Source organism: Dryobates pubescens, chromosome 9, assembly GCF_014839835.1.
Source record: "Dryobates pubescens isolate bDryPub1 chromosome 9, bDryPub1.pri, whole genome shotgun sequence".
In the NCBI taxonomy this organism is placed as follows: Eukaryota; Metazoa; Chordata; class Aves; order Piciformes; family Picidae; genus Dryobates; species Dryobates pubescens.
The window spans coordinates 8,611,976-8,631,204 of record NC_071620.1 but is presented as its reverse complement, the minus strand read 5'-3'; the positions used below and the strand labels follow the sequence as shown (position 1 = coordinate 8,631,204).

General features: G+C 41.8%; 1 protein-coding gene across 1 annotated transcript in view; it reads right to left on the bottom strand.

Moving 5' to 3' along the window:
* Nucleotides 1-864: 864 nt before the first annotated feature.
* The window catches only part of GABBR2 (gamma-aminobutyric acid type B receptor subunit 2), a 569,051-nt gene continuing 550,686 nt past the window's right edge, over nucleotides 865-19,229 (bottom strand). The window contains exons 17-19 of the mRNA XM_054164335.1: nucleotides 17,484-17,613; nucleotides 8,414-8,531; nucleotides 865-2,174 (exon numbers count right to left, since the gene is read on the bottom strand). Coding sequence (XP_054020310.1) covers nucleotides 2,009-2,174; nucleotides 8,414-8,531; nucleotides 17,484-17,613 — 414 coding nt within the window. The 3' untranslated portion in view covers nucleotides 865-2,008. The remainder of the gene's footprint in view (nucleotides 2,175-8,413; nucleotides 8,532-17,483; nucleotides 17,614-19,229) is intronic.

Sequence of the window (19,229 nt, the reverse complement as noted above, 5' to 3'; positions counted from 1 at the left end):
ACACACACACTCACCTCCAATGGTCCGATACTTCTGATTTGTTTTTTGTTGTTTTTTTTTTGTTTTGTTTTTTTTTTCTTCTCCTGCTAAGTTGGAATAATATTTCTACAGAGATCTTTGTGTACACATTATATACAATATTGTCATTTTCTCTCTCTCTTTTTATTTTATTTTATTTTATTTATTTATTTTTTAAATTAACATTCCTTTTAAAATAAACCAGGCCCTGATGATATTAATAAAGCAAGAAAAATACTGTCAACACACATTGAGTGACGACGTCAGTGTTTAGTGCTTAAACAGAGTAATGAGTTCTATTTTATCTGTGGTTATACTTACATGGTTTTTTTGTTCTAAAAGCTACAGGTATTTCCATAACCTCTCTTACTTGTATGTGCCAAGTGAAACATTTTGTGATGCTCCTGATTGTTAAGATTCAGATACATATTCATCTTGGTTTTGGCCACTATGAGGTGTGTTAAATTTTTCAATGGAGATTTATGCTAGCTCGATAAGTCCCTCGGGTAATGAACCTCTTCGGCGGTGTTTCGGTCGTCGCTGATTCATAAACCTTTGCAGGAGCGTCATTCGAAAGGTTTGGTCTGAGGTGCACAGGTGTTGGTCAAAGAAAACTGAGAGCCTAATGGGTGCTTCACGTGTTTTCCCTCCCTACTCTTAGCGAACAGTCCTAGCAGCGAGGCGCCACATTTACAGTCCTTTGGATAAAAGAAGCTGCATCCATGTCTCACCTGTGCTTGAGGGTTTGGCTCTAGAGCCGGTCCAGATGGTATGCCACTCTCATTCCTCCTAATTACTTTGGTTCAGGGGATGGACCTGAAGTATAAAAACCACTGAGGGTTTTTTTTTTTTTTTATTTTTCACAGTCCTTTTAGGATTCAAATAAAATATTCTATTGGTAAATTTGATTTGTCCTTTCTATTGCCCACTACAACTGTCACACACTCAAATACAAAGCAAACATAGTGTATATTCACATCTATGTGCTCTGCAGGCTTTGCCTGCAGCAACAAAACACTGTGCCCCTAACCCCTCCCCCCACCAAGTCCACTAGATTGTAATTATGTGTGAGATAATTTAAACAAACTATGAAAAACAATCTGTCCTGTGACATTAAGACTCTACTCCCCATCTGCCCTCAGCTTCTTGAGTCATCAGCCCTAAGACTTTTCCAGTCAGTTTAGTACATTGCACTTGGTGGCGTTCTGAAATAAGCGCAGAAACTTTGCTAAAACGAAGCTGCAGATGGTCAGCAGTCAGTGCCATCATCCCTGGAGAAGGGTGAAGTGCCCTGCTTCCAAACAGCAGCTCTCTAGCTGGTAACAACTCAGAGCTGGAGCTTCAGCCTCCGCTTGAGTTTCATGCAGAGCTGCAACTCGGAGAACCCTGCTCACAGCACTGCAGTCTCAATGGCACCTGAGAAATCGTTTCTCATCTTCCTCCTGTCCTACCAAACATCATCCCTGAAATGAAAACAAGCAAGACTAACCAGTGCAGAATGTTTCCAGCAATTTAACACAACTCTTGTAAAAATGAGTGTATCTATCTCAATAAATATGGTATAGCTTAACCATGGTATTTTCCTTACATGGATACAGTATAGAATTGCATGTTCTCAGCAGCCACATAAATCTCAGTGACATTTGAGTGGTTTCTGGTTTAGTTTTGTTATTTCCTAGTGTCTTTTTTGCAAGATCCGTATTTCCCAGCCTCCTCGGTGCCAGTAGAAATTTGGGAAGAAACGTTTTTCAGTGACTTCTACGTGGAGAAATAAAAACTCCATGAATAAGGCTACAGATCAAACTCCTTGTGTCTTTCTCCTTTGCCTTCCCACATGAGTTACACGAGCACTCCTGTGATGATGGCCTCAGTTGGTAGTTCCTCTGCGGTAAGAGCCAATGTTACATGTTTGTAGCAGAGTTCTAGGTCAGATGTTTAGTCCAGTCATTGAGTACTTAAAAACAGTTCAGGAAGCACTGATCTCCCTTTCCTACAGCCCCGAAACCATGACTCGGAAGGAAGGCGGCACGTGTCTGTGCCGAGGACTGGCGCTGGGGCTTACACAGGGACTGGCACAGCTAGCATCAACTCCTCCTATGGATGGCAAGTAGGCATGATGAAGAATGGGCAGCTGCAAAGACAGCCGACGCTGTATGCTGTGAGACAGAGAAAGAGAAGCATTAGCCAAGAGGAAAAAGCAACGTGTCACATGCTTGATGTGTTCTCAGGTTGTTGCAAGGATGTTTTCCTTGCCTGCTGCTGGGATAGAGAGGGTTAATGCCAAGAGCATTACACTTGCTGCTGCTGAGCTATGCCACTGTGGTGTTATTTCCCCTTGGGGAATTTCTTTTTGACAGGCTAGACATGACAAAGGAATCTGAGGCTGCATTTGCAGCATCCTACAACCTCCTGTAATTCCCAGGCACTTTCAGAGTAACTGTTAGACTGCTGTTAACTCTTAGTTAAGCATGCAATGAAGGTATATGACTTAGTAACCCTCACCCCAATTGCAGGCGGAGCCCCAGATAACTGCATACACATGCATGAGGTCACAGCCTGAATTTTAAGCCATGCACCACTTGGCAGAAGGATGTTACAAATAAGGATGCATTTTTGTAAATCCAGCAAACATAGGTACGTGGAGGGAATGTGGGAATTCAGGAATTCGGACTGATGGCTTTTTCCAAGCAGTTTGTCTTTGCAGTTGAGGTCTGTCTCAGGTGAGGTGCTGAATACTGTTGAGTTCCCATAGTCAGTTGTCTGGGACTGTGTTGGCACTCTAAAAGCAGTCTAACCTACCAGCTACACCAAAATTCAGTATTTAGGAGTTCAACATCCTGTGTCAAATTTTTCAAGCAGATTGACTTTATCATGACTGGCTGGGCTTTGTTTTGCTTTGTTTGTTCTTTTAAAGGGACATTAAACTGTGCTCACAGGCAGCTTCACTGACCCCTTTCCATGGAGAAGACAGTGCCATGGGACATGGGCACTGCTACCCCCATACTGTGGAAATACTGGCACTTTGCATAATGTCAAAATCTAGTCGAGGTTTGCAGTGATTAAGATGTTATCAAACCAGGATTGCTTCTGCATTCGAAGATATACGCTCCTGAAACACCAAAAAAGGTTACAGATGTCAAAGTAAGAGAGCTGAACCAAAGACCAGCTTTTTGATTCCAGAAGTAAAATGCCCACACAAAGTATTGTATCAGTTCAATAGAGTTCTAAATGTATATTTCCCTGTTATCTGGTATAATGACTGTGTACAGATGGACCTTTACAAGAAGTGTCTGTTTGAAAGTCTGCCTTTGGACAGCTTCTCTGATTCAAACTCTTTCTTTTTTGCTTTGTATTAGGAAGCACAGACAGCTACCAAGGCATTGCTTGTGGGCGCAAGCACTATAGCTTTCAAGTTCAAATGGAAAGAAATGTAATGCTGCTTTTCTTTAGTTTCCTCACTACAACAAAGGCTTGTTTATACAGGGATGTGATGGAAATAGTTGTGGCTCGCCTAGCAAGGAAATTTCTTCTCATTTCCCCAACCCCCAAGCTCCATTTAAAAGTTTGACGAAACATTAATCCACAGTGTTGATCGTGGTAGTGCCGGTAATACGTTCCTGGGACTACACAAAATCCATTCACTATTATTTTGCTGTTGTGCCCGATTCTTTCTGGTGCTATCAATGAAATCAAGCCTCATTCCCAAGGAGTGCAGAGGTGGCATGGATAGCTGCTTCCATGTGCTGAATCCTTATGAGCCTGACACTGCAGATTGTCATTCTGTCTCTTGTTGCAGGGTCAAACACAGAATTGCCCATGCTTATTTTCCCACCAGTGGAAATGCTTACTTTGTTCAGCTGTTATAGACTTCTCATTAAAGAGCTTTTTTTAAGCTATTCCAAGAGAATCCACTTGCATAATCAAGTGAATGGGATTTTTTTCTCACTCATTTGCTGGTTAGCCATACCATGGACAAAGCATGTTTATTTGGTTGTGCCAGCAGTGGCTACGGTGGGTGGCAAGTTTTGCTTTAACTGTACTTAAAGTTTATTGTAATTTGAAAACTTGGTTCCTGGGGTGGAGGACTGAAGCCTGGAGACTCACACAGAATTAAGATTTTAGGCAAAATCCGTAGGGGGAAGCCAAATCAAGTAACAAGATCCAAACAAAATGTATTTTCTCCTTAAGCAAAATTAAATCTTGTGCCTTGCCTCAGTCTGTAGCTGTTGTGGGTTTTTTGGGGGGAGGGGGTGTGTGTTTGTTTGGTTGGGGTTTTTTTAATGTGTTGTGTTTTGTTTGTTTGTTTGTTGGCTCCCCCCCAATATCAGTGCTTTTCCCATTCCCCTACCCCTGCTATATTTTGTCAGTTCTTCTTGGGCAACCTCAGGTATCAATACAGGCTGTAGAATGAAGAGATTGAGAGCAGCTCTGTGGGTCCTGGTGTATGAAAAGCTGGACATGAGCTAGCAAAATGTGCTCACAGCCCAGAAGGCAGTGTCCTGAGCTGCCTTCCTGAGTGGTGAAGGGAGATGAACATCTCTTCTATGAAGAAAGGGTTGGGGTTGTTTAGCCTGGAGAAGAGAAGGCTCCAGGGGAGACCTCATTGTGGCCTTTCAGTACTTGAAGGGAGCTTCTAGTAGGGTCTATAGCAATAGAACAAGAGGTAATGGTTTTAAACTCATAAAAGGTAGTTTTAGATTAGATATAAAGAAGGATTTTTTTACAATGAGAGTGATGAAACACTTGAACAAGTTTTCCAGAGAGGTGGTAGATGCCCCATCTCTGGAAACATTCAACGTCAGGTTAGATGGGGCTCTGAGCAAGCTGATCCAGTTAAAGATGTCCCTGCTTAATGATGGAGGGGTTTGACTAGATGACCTTTAAAGGTTTTGAGTTGTCCATACCATATAGATATGCCAAAGCATATCTGTATGGTCAAATGTGTTGGGGAGGGGATGGCTAGTATTAGTGGGTTTAGAATCATAGAAACCACTGAGGGAGATGGAATGGAAATGTGCTGCCACACAGAGAAGCCACTCATCAAGGTACTGTATTAGGACAGAGTATATATCCTCAGCTCTGTACAGAAATGACATTTTTAAGGGGCAAACAAAGTTGGGTAAAAGCTTGACTTCCAGTGTCAATGAACAGCAACACAATGCAATATGCATAGGAATGCACAATACTGCAAACTGGGCAGAAGCATTTGGAAGAGACTTTATTTCTGCTCTAGGAAACCACTGATAATATCCACTGGTAAGCAGGGTTCTGGAACAACTGCTGTCACAGTCACACCTCTAAAGATTTGGGGAAATGAAAAGCTGTGGATGTTGTGTACCTGGACTTTAGTGAAGCCACACTTCCCCACAGAATCCTCTTGAACAAATTGTCTGCCTGTATTCTGGACAAGCACACTTTGCTGGGTCAAAAACCAGATGGGTGGCAGGGCCGAGAGAGTGGTGGTGAATGGAGTTAAATCCAATGGGTGGCCAGTCACAAATGGTGCTCCCCATGGCTCAGCTTTGGGGCCAGTTCTATTTAAAATCTGTATCAGTGACCTCAACAAGAGGACTGAGTGCTTCCTCAGTAAGTTTGCAGATGGCACCAAGTTGGGTGGGCCTATCAATCTGCTGGAGGAGAAGGTGGCTCTGCAAAGGGATCTGAACAGGCTAGAATAATGGGCCAAGACCAACTGCATGGCATTCAACAAGGTCGAGTGCCAGGTCTTGCACTTTGGTCACAAAACCCCCATGCAATGCTCCAGGCTTGGGGAAGAGTGCCTTGAAAGTTCCTTGGCAGAGAGACAACTGGGTATACTGGTTGACAGCAGGCTGAACAAGAGCCAGCAGTGTGCTCAGGTGGCCACGGAGGCCAACAGCATCCTGACCTGCATCAAAAATAGTGTGGTCAGTAGGACCAGGGAAGTGATTTTACCCCTGCACTCAGCACTAGTGAGGCCACACCTTGAATACCGCATTCAGTTTTGGGCCCCTCATTACAAGAAGGACATTGAGGTCCTAGAGCATGTCCAGAAAAGGGCAATGAGGTTGGTCAGTGGGCTTGAACACAAGTCCTGTGAGGAGTAGCTGAGGGAGATGGGGTTGTTCAGCCTGGAGAAGAGGCAGCTGAAGAGAGACCTTGTTGTTTTCTACAGCTACCTGAAAGGAGGTCGTAGTGAGGGGGGGTTAGCTTCTTCTCCCAGGTAACAAGTGATAGGATGAGAGGTTGATTCTATGATTCCATGATAATGTGTAAGCTGTCTAAGCATTCAAGCCTTCAGGGATCATTTGTGTAAATTATTCAGCCCATTGATGTTGATTTTTAGCAACTGCTGAGAAGTTGGAGGAGTTCTAAAACACTGCAATAAAGCAAAACATTGTACTAACAAGTAAACTAATTTCAGTGTACAGGAAGATATTCGTAGAGAGCACAAAATTTGGAAAGAGGCAATGTCTTATGAAAGAGGAAATCACAAAACCCTATTCCTGAACATGGGTACATTTCTTCTCTTTCAAAGGTCCACTGTGGCTGGGGTGTGTGGTTCTGGTACCCAGACTGCCAGTACATCCTCAAGGGAGACATTGACCCTTGGTCTTGGCACAGTCACAGCTCTGCAAGTGCCAAATGACTCTGTTTTGACTTAGCAGGACTTTATTAATTGCTTTCCATAAATGTCAGTGACTGTTCACATTTGTACTGACCTGCTTGTTAAGACCTCCAGGAAATCTCAGTCTTCTTACCAGTTACCACTAGCCTAGAGGAAGTTCTGTCAACACCAAATGTTTTTCTTCTTATTTTCTGTATTAAAACTGTTTTGGGACAGCTGGATTCTCTGAGTATCTGTGTTTTTCTTTGCATCCCTTTTAATGTGATGGGGCCACGTATGGCTGAGGCTACATTCACACTACATTATTTCTGGCAAATCATGCCAGATAAAGACAGACCTCTAACAGCCATGCATTAGAGCACTCTGATGACCCCATACAGTCATGAAAGCTTTCCAGTGAGAGCCTTGCTTTTGTAAAATAACCAGATTTCAGCTGCTAGGGTTTTGTTTTGGTGCATATGTGTGCATGTGTGTGTACATTAGCTCCTGAGCAGGTTTGTGTTGAAGGGTTTTTTTGAGTGCAAGTAACAAATCCATGTGTTCTCCTGCACCAGGTGGTACAGGCAGTAACTGCTATCTGAAATCAGGTTTGCTGTCACTGATGTAATAAATGGCTGGTTCTTGTAACTTATTTAATTTGTTCTGTTTTTAAATAAGCTTTTAAGCTGCCTGTGTACAAAGCAGGAGTCAAAGAGCTATTAGCTCAGCTCCTAATGAAGTGGTGCCCAGGTAATTAGGCTGTTGTGGGAAAATGGCTGATCCAGGGATAAACAAGCACGGTATTTCTCTGAGCTCTGGCCCATAGCAGGTCCTGCTGATGTGGTAGAGGGTAGTGTGTGATTGTATTATATAAGTTCCTAGGGAGAAAAGCTGATACCATGAGACCCTTTTTCCTCCATGAATCTATCAAGTGCTTTGTGCCACTTTTTCCTTCTAGCTGCAGCATTGTTTCTAAGGGAAACTACTTGGTTCAGGCTTTCCTATGCCAAAACTCAGGTCCAGCTGCTATGGCAACATTGAAAAGCCCTCAGATTGTTTTTATCTCTCAGCTAACTTACAACCAAAAGAGAACAAAATGGCTATGTACACCACAAATCCCTCTGGCTGGTGTGTGGAAGGACTTGGACTTTTGACAATAGTCATCCCTAACATACATTGATGGTTGGGCACAGCTTGTCCTGTAACTCCCTACAGTAACCTTAGACATGATTTTATAGATGCCTCCCTCATCCCTGGAAACAAGGTCAGGCTGGATGGGGCTCTGAGCAACCTGATCTAGTCATTTCCCTGCTCCCTGCAGGGGGGTTGGTCTAGATGACCTTTAAAGGTCCCTTCTAATCCAAGCCATTCTATGATTCTATGATATAAGAGAAAAGAAGTATGTTAGATTGCCTTTGGGACAAGTTAGGATTTGGTGCCCCTGATATCCTCTCAATTTTGTGGGGACTGTGAGCTGGTGGCAGGAAGGCTTCATAGTACAACATTGTTACCCACTGGTGCTTCAGGAGGTGCCATTTATATCTGCTGCTGCCGGTCCAGGCTCTCTCTGTAGCTAGGACTGTCTGTAAGGGTTTACAGTGAAGGTCTTCCCATGAAAATACATCAAAGATAAATATGGGCTTTGATGAAATATAATAATTTGAATTAAGATTTTATCAGCAAGGTAGCTGGTGTCCAGGATGGGATTTATGGCTAACACCACAGAAAGGATGTGTGCCCAAGCACATGCAAACCTCAGAAAGCAAGAGGTACCTCTTTCTGTACCAACATAGAAAAGTGTATACTTACTGTTCTGGGGAGTTGATGTCTTCTATAGGATCTTTGCTTGTTCTGGAAGGGTCTGATGAGCCCCATTGTGCTGGTGGGTTTTGATCAAGATGATTTTTCAAAATGGCTTTCTCACCATCTGCACGGATGAAACATTCAGTTTTACTTTTCTCTGACCAAGAGAACATTTAAAAATATCTTCATTTTAAAACTTCCCAGATGTTCATAATGTCACAAAGTAAGCTATTTCTGCCTATATCCCAATACAGTCTCAGGTTTCCCTGTGAGTCTTCCGTACTTCAATGCTTTTGATGATGTACTCCTTTGTAGGAACTACTATGAAGAAACAGAAAAGGGCTAAAATCTCCTTTGTCCTCCTTTGGCTCCCACCTTACCCAAATCACAAGCTAAACTTTGCTGCCCAACTCCTGTGCAGCCCTATATACTCTCTCACCTGGTATTAGACTGTTAATGTAACTGCATCATATTATCTTGCACTCAAAAATTGTTACATTTTCACATGAAAAAAACCCTCCTGTTAAATCTTTTCCTAGAAACACTGTCTCACTGATGTATAAAACCTTGGTACTCTTGCAATCACATGAGCAATTAAGTGCTGCCACTTAGCTATCTACTATCATTTAGCACGAAAATATGATTCATACCAGTTGCACTGGTCCATAGGCTGTCTGCAGGAAGGACAGATAATGATTTCATTAAGCTCTCTCCTGCTGTTCTCTTTTCTGTACAGTGATATCATATGAGATTATGATTTTCACTGTTGCTAGCTTCACTTGATTCCCTCAGGTGTCCTGAGGTCCCCGGCTAGCTGTGCTTAAGCCTGTGGCATCAGACCCCCTGAGAAATGCAGACGAACACAGCCATTTTAAGGCAGCTGTCTTCACCAGGAATCCTTTCTGTTCCTGCCTGCTTTTTCCAAACTCTCCTACTGTGTTAAGCCAAATAAAGTCACATGGAAAACATCTGAGTAATGAGGACAGTGCAGAGTTTTCATAAATAATTACAGAGCAGCTCCAAATCCATCACTGGCAGTTGTTTGCCACACATACAGCAAAACAGTGATTGCTGCAGACATTAAGGCAGCGTGGAAGAGGACAAGGAGGTAAATTCTTGAAAAGGACACAAGAGGATTTAAATGTAAAAAAGGGTATGAGAGGGGGAAGCAGGAAAATAGCAAAAAAGAAAATGAAAATAGTATGAAAAACCCAGTGCATATTGAAGGCTTAAGCTGCTTTTCTGTTCTACTAATGCTCAGAAGCCCCAAATAATGCTCAGGTCCCAGCATGCTAGGAATATGTATGCACTGGTGGGACAAAACAAGCAGCAGAAACAAAGAGTGAGGAAAGAAGATGGAAGCAGAAACAGGAATGGTTTGAGGGCAAACTCCAACATGCATAATTGCTTCTCCATCACAGTCGTCCCTGGTGTTACTTTGCAGTGTGAAAAAGCCAACAAGCAAGTTGGAAAGAAATGAATAGACAAGGATGAAAAAACATGTAGACTTGGGGATTCTACAGGTCAGAAGAGTGGGAGAGAAAATTTTTCTCTTATGTTGCATGGAAGAGAAGGGTCTGGATGAGAAAGGAGGGAACCAGAACACACGAAGCTGCTTCTGTTGGGGACAAGAAAATGTCAATACAAGAGAGCTAAGGAATGTAGTTGTAGCAAGAAGAGTGCTTAAAAGGAAGACATGACAGGATTCAATGATGGTTTAGATGTGAAGAGAGGACAGCAAAGAGTCAAATCTGACAGTGGCTAAGATAAGCAATGAAGTCTATCATCTCAGAGCAGCCTGAAGTTTGCTGGTGTGGCATTTACTGTCATAGGAATTCAGCTTTTATTTTCCATATATTGCATTTCTTTGTACATGGAGCTTGACGTTTGCACAAAAGCCCTGTGATGCCTATAAACAGACCCACACAAAAGAAGAGTTTTTACTTCTGTGATTAAAAATGACATTCAATTATGAGCTGATCTAAGCTGACAATGAAAACTGCTGACTTCCTGACGTAGACCAAAGTGAAAATTTGAGTAATTCTTGTAAATAGGGGTGGAAAAGTCTATTAACTATTTGACAATTCCAGCCCCTTTAGCCTAGATAGGCAATTTAACCTTTTACACAGCCACTGAAGATACAATCCTTAATCAAATGAGTGCAATATGCAACTGTTGGGCTTTGGGAGCATGTGCTTTCATATATTAATCTGTGTTGTACACTCTCAAAGGGGTTTCTTGCGCCTTCAGTTATGCTGTGAGAGCTACAGAGTGAGACAGAAGGAGGTGGTCCCTGCCAAAAAGGTGGGGGATTTAAAGCAGAAGAGACATCATATATTCTCTGCCTACTCACCCCTCAACACCAACTGCCCATATAGCACTGTGTGTTATTCTTAATAGACCCTTTCCCACTCTTGCAGATGATTCTCTCTTAACACACTGCATACATTTCTGTATACAAGGTAACCATATACGAGTTTTAATGTGTATGTGTGAAAAGCAGACAAAATCCACATAAAACTGCCACAGCACTGTTTCCCCCCCTCCTCCCCATCCCCCTACCCCCTTTTCCCCTTACTTCTTTCAAAATACAGAAAAGTTATGTAGTTCTTATTTGTTCAGCTTTTGGGAGAGGAGTTGTTAGATTTTTATTCTGCAGCCATGGAAATTAGAGTATTTTTCCTTTTATTCCCCCTGTTTTGTTTGGGTGGATGTTTGTCCTGTTTGGTTGGTTGGGTTTGTTCTTTGTTATGCTTTGTTTTGTTTTGTTTTTTAATTTACTTTTAATTTAAATAATGAAAAGCAAAATCCTCGCTTAGTCATATGTTTCTAGAAGCTGGAGCTTAAAGACAAAAACCCACTATTTCCACATGCACTCAAAAACCCCAAACCTAGGATAAGAGTGGTGGAAACTGACTTTGTAGAAGTGAACAACTGAAACAAAATTAATCAAGGGTAATGGTAAACATTTGAGCTGCCAGTTTCCCCTGCAAAGGCTAGCACTGCTTTTAGTACTTCCCCATCTTCTCTTCCTCTGCCCATTAAGCATGCCACTTGAAAAATGCCCTTCATTCTCAGGGTACTGTCTGCCACTACAGACACTACTGAATAAGTTGCACTGGGATGATTTAACTACCTTCAGAATTGAATTTACATTAGCCAGAAGCACTTTCTAAGTAATTTTCACCTTCGTAGACCTCAAACCAGACCTCAGAAGTCTGGGTAAGTGATGCCTGAGCACTTTCCTTTCAGAAAACCATCAGGAAAAAAAGACAAATAGATCTCAAGGGCCTCACACAGCACTCGCTGATGGGTTCATTAGAAAACAAAACCCACTGCCCAGTTGTCAGTGAGAGCCAAAAGGCTTCAGCTCAGAACCTTTGCCTACCTGCAATAGAGAAACAACTTCCAATTACAAAGCTCTGAGCTGCAAGAGAACATCTGATGCTGGCAGCAGAGAGGCTGGGTGAGGAGGTCACTGCTCCCAGCTGCTCTCCTCTCCTTCTGCCAGGGGTGACGCTCACTTCAGTTCTGCTGTACGTATAATCACTCCACAGCCTGGTGCTGTCTAAATTACCTGAGCTGGCTTAAACAGGTCATGCATTTCAATCACTCCTGTTCAGCTGCAGGCAGAAAACACCAAGTGACTGCCAATGCTGCAATTTCTTCCAAGATTTGAGAAACTGTACTTTAACTAGAGGCTTGTTTTGTTGACGGTTGTGCACTGACATTTTATTGAACATCTTCATCACGACACTTGAATGGCAATATTTCTCTGGTGGCTTACAACTAGATGGCAGAACTGCTCTGCACCCCACTTCTTTCAATTCCAATGTTGTCTTTGTTAGATTGCAAATTTAATCTCCACAAAGAAGCAAGTGTTGTTTAATAATGACTTACGAGAGCTGACAGTGAAAACTTTGCTGATTTAGTGGAAACTCTGGGAACATTGAAGCTAGAAGTAGTGTTTTCTGGGGTTTTTTTTGAAATCTACTGTAATTTTCCACATTTTCCCTTTGTTTGGACTGTGAAACACGACTAGGGAGTTTCTGCTTTTCATGTGAATGGGATGAAAAGAAAAATAAAAGGAAAGGAGAAAATCAGAATGATCAAATAATCTGCTGGGTATATAAGAGAAAATTCTTCTGAACTCAGAGCACCACCTCAGGCAGTCTAAATCGTGACTTCTGATAGTTGTATTTTGATAAGATGATCTTGAAAAAAGAAAACCCCAGTCAAAATCTCCTCTGATTCATACTGCTTTAAATCAGAAGAAACTACCTTTACAACAGATTTAGTTCTGTGAAAGGAAGGGCAGGCACTGAACCTCTGGCATTTGCTAGGCTTCACAGAAACTAGTGTACCTATCTATAGAACTCTCTATACAGGGGATATAGTGAACCATATCCTTTCTTTAAAACAGCATTCCTTCAAAGGAGTTCTTTCTGAAAGGCTTTTCTTTTGAATCTGTGGTTTCAATCTCAAGCTTAATGCTTGAATCACACTAACTTCATATTCTTCCTCCCTGTCACAGATGAACTCTCTTTTGCTTCATGTTTATGAGCAACATGTCTTTGAAATCTGTTTTTCTTCGAGCTGCTTTTACATGGGGAAAAACTAACACTAGGAAACATTGCAGTGGGGTGAGAACTGACAGTATGTAGGCATATCTGACATGCAAATGAGTGCTCCCAGTCCATTTACAGCAATGAGTAAAGACTGTTTTCTGGCTCAAACCAGAAAAGGCATTCTGAGCAAGCAAGGGTGCCTATAGAGGCATAACTTGCAGACAGGGTTTGTCCATAATGGTGGCTATTGCGAGGCTGTATCTTTCCATAGGATGGGTGTCAGTAATTTCCCCAATACACTACTCTGAAATGTACTGACAAAGGTACCTATAAATGAAGATTCTTCTGAGCTTGCCTTTATACGAAACCCTTGCAATCTAAGAATCATTCATGTAGAAACATTGTTGTGTTGTAAAATGTCAGAAGTCAAATAGAGTGAGATAGTAAGATTCCAAGCGTAGCAGAATTATCCAGCCCTCTCAAGACCATAGTGTATTCCCTCTGTATTTTCCTTCTCAGTAACTTTTATTTCTGCAGGAATGTGCACAGCAGAAATAGCTTCAACCTTCATGAAGTCTCCTGTTTCTGGCACACATGGGTGCAGAGAGGCCATTTGGGAAGCTCTAGTTTGTGCCTATGCCAGGATATTTCTTCCCTGGAGCTGTGTGGCATAACTTTTCTCTTTACACATCATCACAGCTAGAAGCATTTGTACTCCTTTTCCCAAATGTCAGCCTGGAAAACTCAGCTATGTCTCCAAGCCTGGCTCTCCTTTTGAACGGCACTGCCAGTTACAGGAACTGCCCAAGCCAAGTATGGGGCTCACACACAGCCCACCCCTGCCTCAAATCCAGGCTGTAATGTGGGTCTGTGCTCCAGCAAAGGTGACCAGGTCCTACGAGTGCCAGGGGAGAAGCTAACATTGAGCTGTGCACAGCTGAAGTCACTGGGAGACATAGTGATTATATCTAATGAATTAAAGGGAAACCCTTTTACATTCAGCTGGGGAAGTCATTTGAGGTCCCAGAGTCACAGTCCATGGAGCGCATTGAAATCTGCTTGACCACAAAAAGCTATCTCGCACTTCAGACAAAAGCCTACATTAAAAGAAAAAGCAATTAAGCCATAAAATACAAACTAGATTTTGCTGATTGATTGTCTTACATAGCCAGTTGCTGTAGGTATCTCAGGGACATTATGCATTTGTGAACAAGAGCTGAGTGTCTCGGGTAATATCTCTCTACAAATGAGTCATGCTGAAATGCCCTGTAAAGATGGAGCACCCATGCCAGCAAAGAGCTCCTGGGCTACAGCAGGAGTTGTTTCTGTTAATAACTATCCAGGAATCCCGAAGTTATGAAACTTTGCCCGAGGTCAAGCAGTTATAGGAGTGCACAGCAGTGTCTACCTATTTTAGCTAAAGTAATTTAACTTTTGTATCCTAAATAAATATTTGATGCAAATGAGGGTGGTGGAGAAGGAAGAGAAGTATCAAATAACCTTCTCTGAAACTTGGCTATAGGAGTCAGGGATTTTAGCTCTGAACAGTTTGTACAGATCAGAAATGTATTGAAGTGTACAGTGGCATTAAAGTTTGATTAGGACTTGTTTGAGATGCATTGCAGAAGCCCTGTGTTATTAACTGTTCTCTGAAGTGCAGCACCCTGCATTTGTGTAAGCAATATAGATGGGGATACACTACATGGCATTCTCTATGTGAACTTCTTCAGAACAGCCAGGTGTTCTATAAAGAAGATTGACACAGGATTAGACATGTCCACAATGCAAACGTGGCAATAATCTGCTATCATATTTAGCTCAAGTCAGCTGCTATTTTTAGCATCTCTATTGTCCTACTCCTCTCTCAGCTCACATTTTTTTTCACAAGGTCCAAGGTAAGCATAAACCTTGTCGTCACCTTAAAAACAACATAGATCTAGCTACCCCAGTTGCATGGCGGAGGTGAGAGATAATGGCCATGTCTAGGTCATGCTAATACATTTTTTGCAGTTCTGTGGCTTCGTTCAAGTGCTACCAGGGCCACAATTTCAAAGTTCTGTACTTTCATTTAGAGAAGGCTGCATGCAATACATAGCTACACAAAACCATAGTTATGCCAGCTGGAATTAGCTTTCCTGTAGCTGTAAGGGCCACAATTTTTCTAAGTACCATTTAAGTGATGTCTGTTTGCATCTGCAGAGAAGCGGCAGTGACTCAGCAGCATGAACTCTCTGAAGCCTTGTTATTTTGATTGGATTACCAAATTTACATTAAGCACATAGGTTGACTACTTGGAGTAGATGTGGTGAGAGAAATAGAGAGGAGAGTCAGAAACAGGGAATGAGTGGGAAAAAAAGGGGCAGAAGAAATGGAAATGAAGCAATAGAAACAGGCTAACATTCAGAATCAGGATACTCCATAATACTAATGCTTGGGGTGTTCACCAAAGGGAAGAGTGACACCAAGCTTAAACACCTACTGCAAACTGGGATCCGAGCCTTCCTCATTCCCAGGTGAATGGATGCTCTAAGCAGTTCCATATAAAGATGGCCAAGGGAAGACATCCTTCTTTCCTTGTGCCCATCTTTTACATGCAGCTTTATGTGGTATGCCTGTTCAGAAAGCTGTGCCCAGCAACTTCAATATGCAGAAGTTATATGCCCTATAAATATCTACCCTGTAAATCATGATAACACATTGTTCTAAGCTATTCTGTAGGGGGGAATATTAGGAACACAGACAATCTTGGATGCTGGTGCTTAAAGCAGCAGTTAGTTATCAATGTCTTCTGTAGATAGAACCACAAGTAAGTGCAGAAAGGTTATATTTTCTCCTTGATTTCTTTGCCAGCATCCTACTGCTAATGGAGTGCAACCTGCTGTGGGAAGTATCCCATCCTAAATTTATACCCAGCGTATCTCCTGAGAATCATTTGTATTTCTCATACCCAAACTCAGATGGGCACTTGGCACAATGTACTATATCTTTTCTGCTTGAAATATTATTCATGATTTATCATTTTTCCTGGAGCATCTGATATGAGTAGAACATTCTATGTGTTCCTTTCAAACACTTGGTAAAACTGCCTCATCCCACTCACTGATGTTAGTTCTTGCTGCTGATCTCAGTCCAATAATCACACGCCTCCAGCAGCTATTTACGTTTTCCTTTTCCTTCTTTCCCTCCCTCTGTGTTTTTTTGTTGTTGTTTGTGTTTTTTGTTTGTTTGTTTGTTTTTAATTTTAGATAGGACACTGGGAACTCTGTGGAGGTCTTCCTTTCTTTTCTTGACATGAGTTACACAACCAAGTGTATACTCAGGCTGAAACACAAACCGCATGAAGTAACCATATCCAACCAATATTTCAATGTACTTCAAAAGCATATCTGAACTTTTGCTGTTGCTCTAAAACTATTCTTCACCAACTATACTTAAAGCCTCTGTTCCACTTAACCAAGCTTACTCTTCCACATCAATAGGGAGCCTGAGCTGAGCGCTGCAACAAACATGCAAGCCCAACTTCCCAGCACAAGGCAGCCAGCATTTTCACATGCTATAGCAATATTCAGCTACACAAAATAGTTTGCCAGAAGTCATAAAGTAGAGCCATCCTAGAGTCAGAAATGGAAGCTGGGTGTCCTGGCTTCCCCTTTTATGGCACTATGTACCAGATCTTATGGCTTCCCAAAAGTGAAATAGCGTTAATGGAAGCAATTCTTTCAGATGTATTTCTTCAGGGAGTGATGCAAGAGACACAGTAGAAACAACTTAGGAATATTACAGTCATCATGAAATTCTTTTTTGTCCGTTTCCAGGGAAGAATTTTCATACATGAGTGCCTTCAATTCTACATTTAGAGTCCAAATCAGCACTGAAATATTTACATGCTTCTCTTCTACGTACTTGATAGCATGGTCCAAAAAGATTTGAAAATCCTGCTCTGATGAACACTTATTAAACTTGGGCTTCCTACAGCTGAAGGCTGGCACAATTAACTCACACAAGGTTTGAAACACTCTGTGACTTTCCTCCCTCTATGCAGCACAAAAAGAATAGAATAGAATAGAATAGAATAGAATAGAATAGAATAGAATAGAATAGAATAGAATAGAATAGAATTAACCAGGTTGGAAGAGACCTTCGAGATCATCGTGTCCAACCTATCATCCAACACTACCCAATCAACTAAACCATACAACCAAGCATCCTGTCAAGCCTCGCCCTGAACACCCCCAGCGATGGCGACCCCACCACCTCCTCAGGCAGCCCAAGCATGCTTTTAGAAGTTTCCCACTTTACCACATGTATTATACACGTCGGGCATACAACAGGAGACGTATGTACAGAGAACACCTACTCATTTCGTGAAGCTGTGTGCTTTCTGTAATGCAACCAAAACATTGAAAGCTCTGCCTTACCAAGGTCCAGCTGCTCTGGAATCAATCCAACGAGGCTGTTGTTCCAAATCTTGGTGGGTTAAGCTACTAATGGATCTTACTAACTCTCACCTTTGCTGTCTGTAAAGTTCCGTATACTAAGAATGTCATTGAGATCCTGATAGTGGTTCTGCTTAATGTATGTTGTTTTCTCAGGAGTGTCCTGAAGCTGCATTGTGACTTCTTCCAAGTCCTTGTCCAGCTGCAAAACAAAGAGTATGAATCTCTAAAAATTCAAGAGCCATTGCTTCAGGTAACTGTACAGTTGTCTATAATCAGACATGAAGGCAGGTGGCAATGTAATTGCCCCAGTGTGTCGCATACAGCTTTCTTATACCACTACTACACTTACTCCAAAAATCATGCTACAAATAACAAAATGCATTCAGCTGTGGCACGTTACACAGGACATGCAAAAAGAATAAGCTCTAGTAGTCAACAGTTTAAGCAATTCAGATGTACTGCTGCATGAGAAAGAAATGGGGCAGTCTGAAAACCTCTCTGCTATTTATTATTCATACATACAAATGCGCACCACTTCGTTGAGTCAATCAAAATATCAAAATACCAAATATACAGGAGAATATAAATGAACTCTGGCATCAGGGGCATGTCCATCCAAGTGAGTGACTGCAGTCAATTCTACTGGGAATGTTTTGTTTTCTTAAAGATTATTTTGATTCCTTTTACTTTTCTTAGAGAGACTTTTACTCCTTTTACCTTTCCCATCAGGCTTCTAGTTTGTGGCTTTGTGTATATGAAATTTAGGAGAAAATCCAATTCACAGTTTTCAGTTTTGGGGCTGAAAACACTCTATGCTTTTGTGATTTGAAAATTACCCCCCTGGTTTATATATTTCATGTCTTAACTTGTGTAATCTGATAGCTAGCACTAAACTGCTAATGCAAGCATAAATTTCTAAGAAGCAAAAGAATGGAAATAAAAGGCACGGAAAGAAACAAAAATGCCAGTCCTCTCTGTCCCCAGAAGCATCCTTTAAGGGTAGTGGAAGAGGGAGAGATGCATAGATGTTTTCTGACTGGAAGAGCCACAGCACAAATGCCAGGTTGGTACACCACGAGCTTTTAGCAGTGCTGAACACAGGGTCCTCTCCCTAACTTGTTTTCAATTGGCTACAGGCCCAGTAGAAGATAACAAGATACAAGCATCCTAACGGTGATCTGGGATGCTCTCTGTGAGCAGTTGTACAGGACACGGTATCCAGAGTTTTTCCTGTTCACTGCGGGCTTAAATTTACACTTTTTCCTTTAAGAACTGGGACATAGCAACTCAAGGTAGATAAACCAAAGGGTGGATCTGATAACCACAGAAGGGCATGCTCCCAGCTCTCTTGACTGTGAATGAAACTGTTGTTTGGACCTACTGGTTCTGAGTATTTAATCATCTGTTTAAGCAAAGTCTAAAAAGACCAAAAAGGCTTCTGCATGCACTAATATGGCTTAGTTGCCATGATCACCATCATGAGCCTTGTAAGGCACATCTGAGATCTTGTGAGTTAGGAGGCTTAGTAAAAAAACCCAAACTACAGTAGCATAAAACAACTGAAATAGCCAGTAGTCAGCTGAGTCTCATTAAAAATTACAAGGCTCTCACATAAAAGAGACCAGGCTAAGCTGAAGTAAATTTCTTTTACAAGGTAGAGGTAACTTTTGCTTTTGGAGTCTTTGGTAGTCTGACTAAATGTCTTTTGGTTACCTAAATAAGATCTGAATGGAGAAGTAATGGCTGCAGTAAAATACCTTTTCTTCATGGTATAAGAATACTTCACAGATTAGGCAAGAACAAGTTAATGTTTCC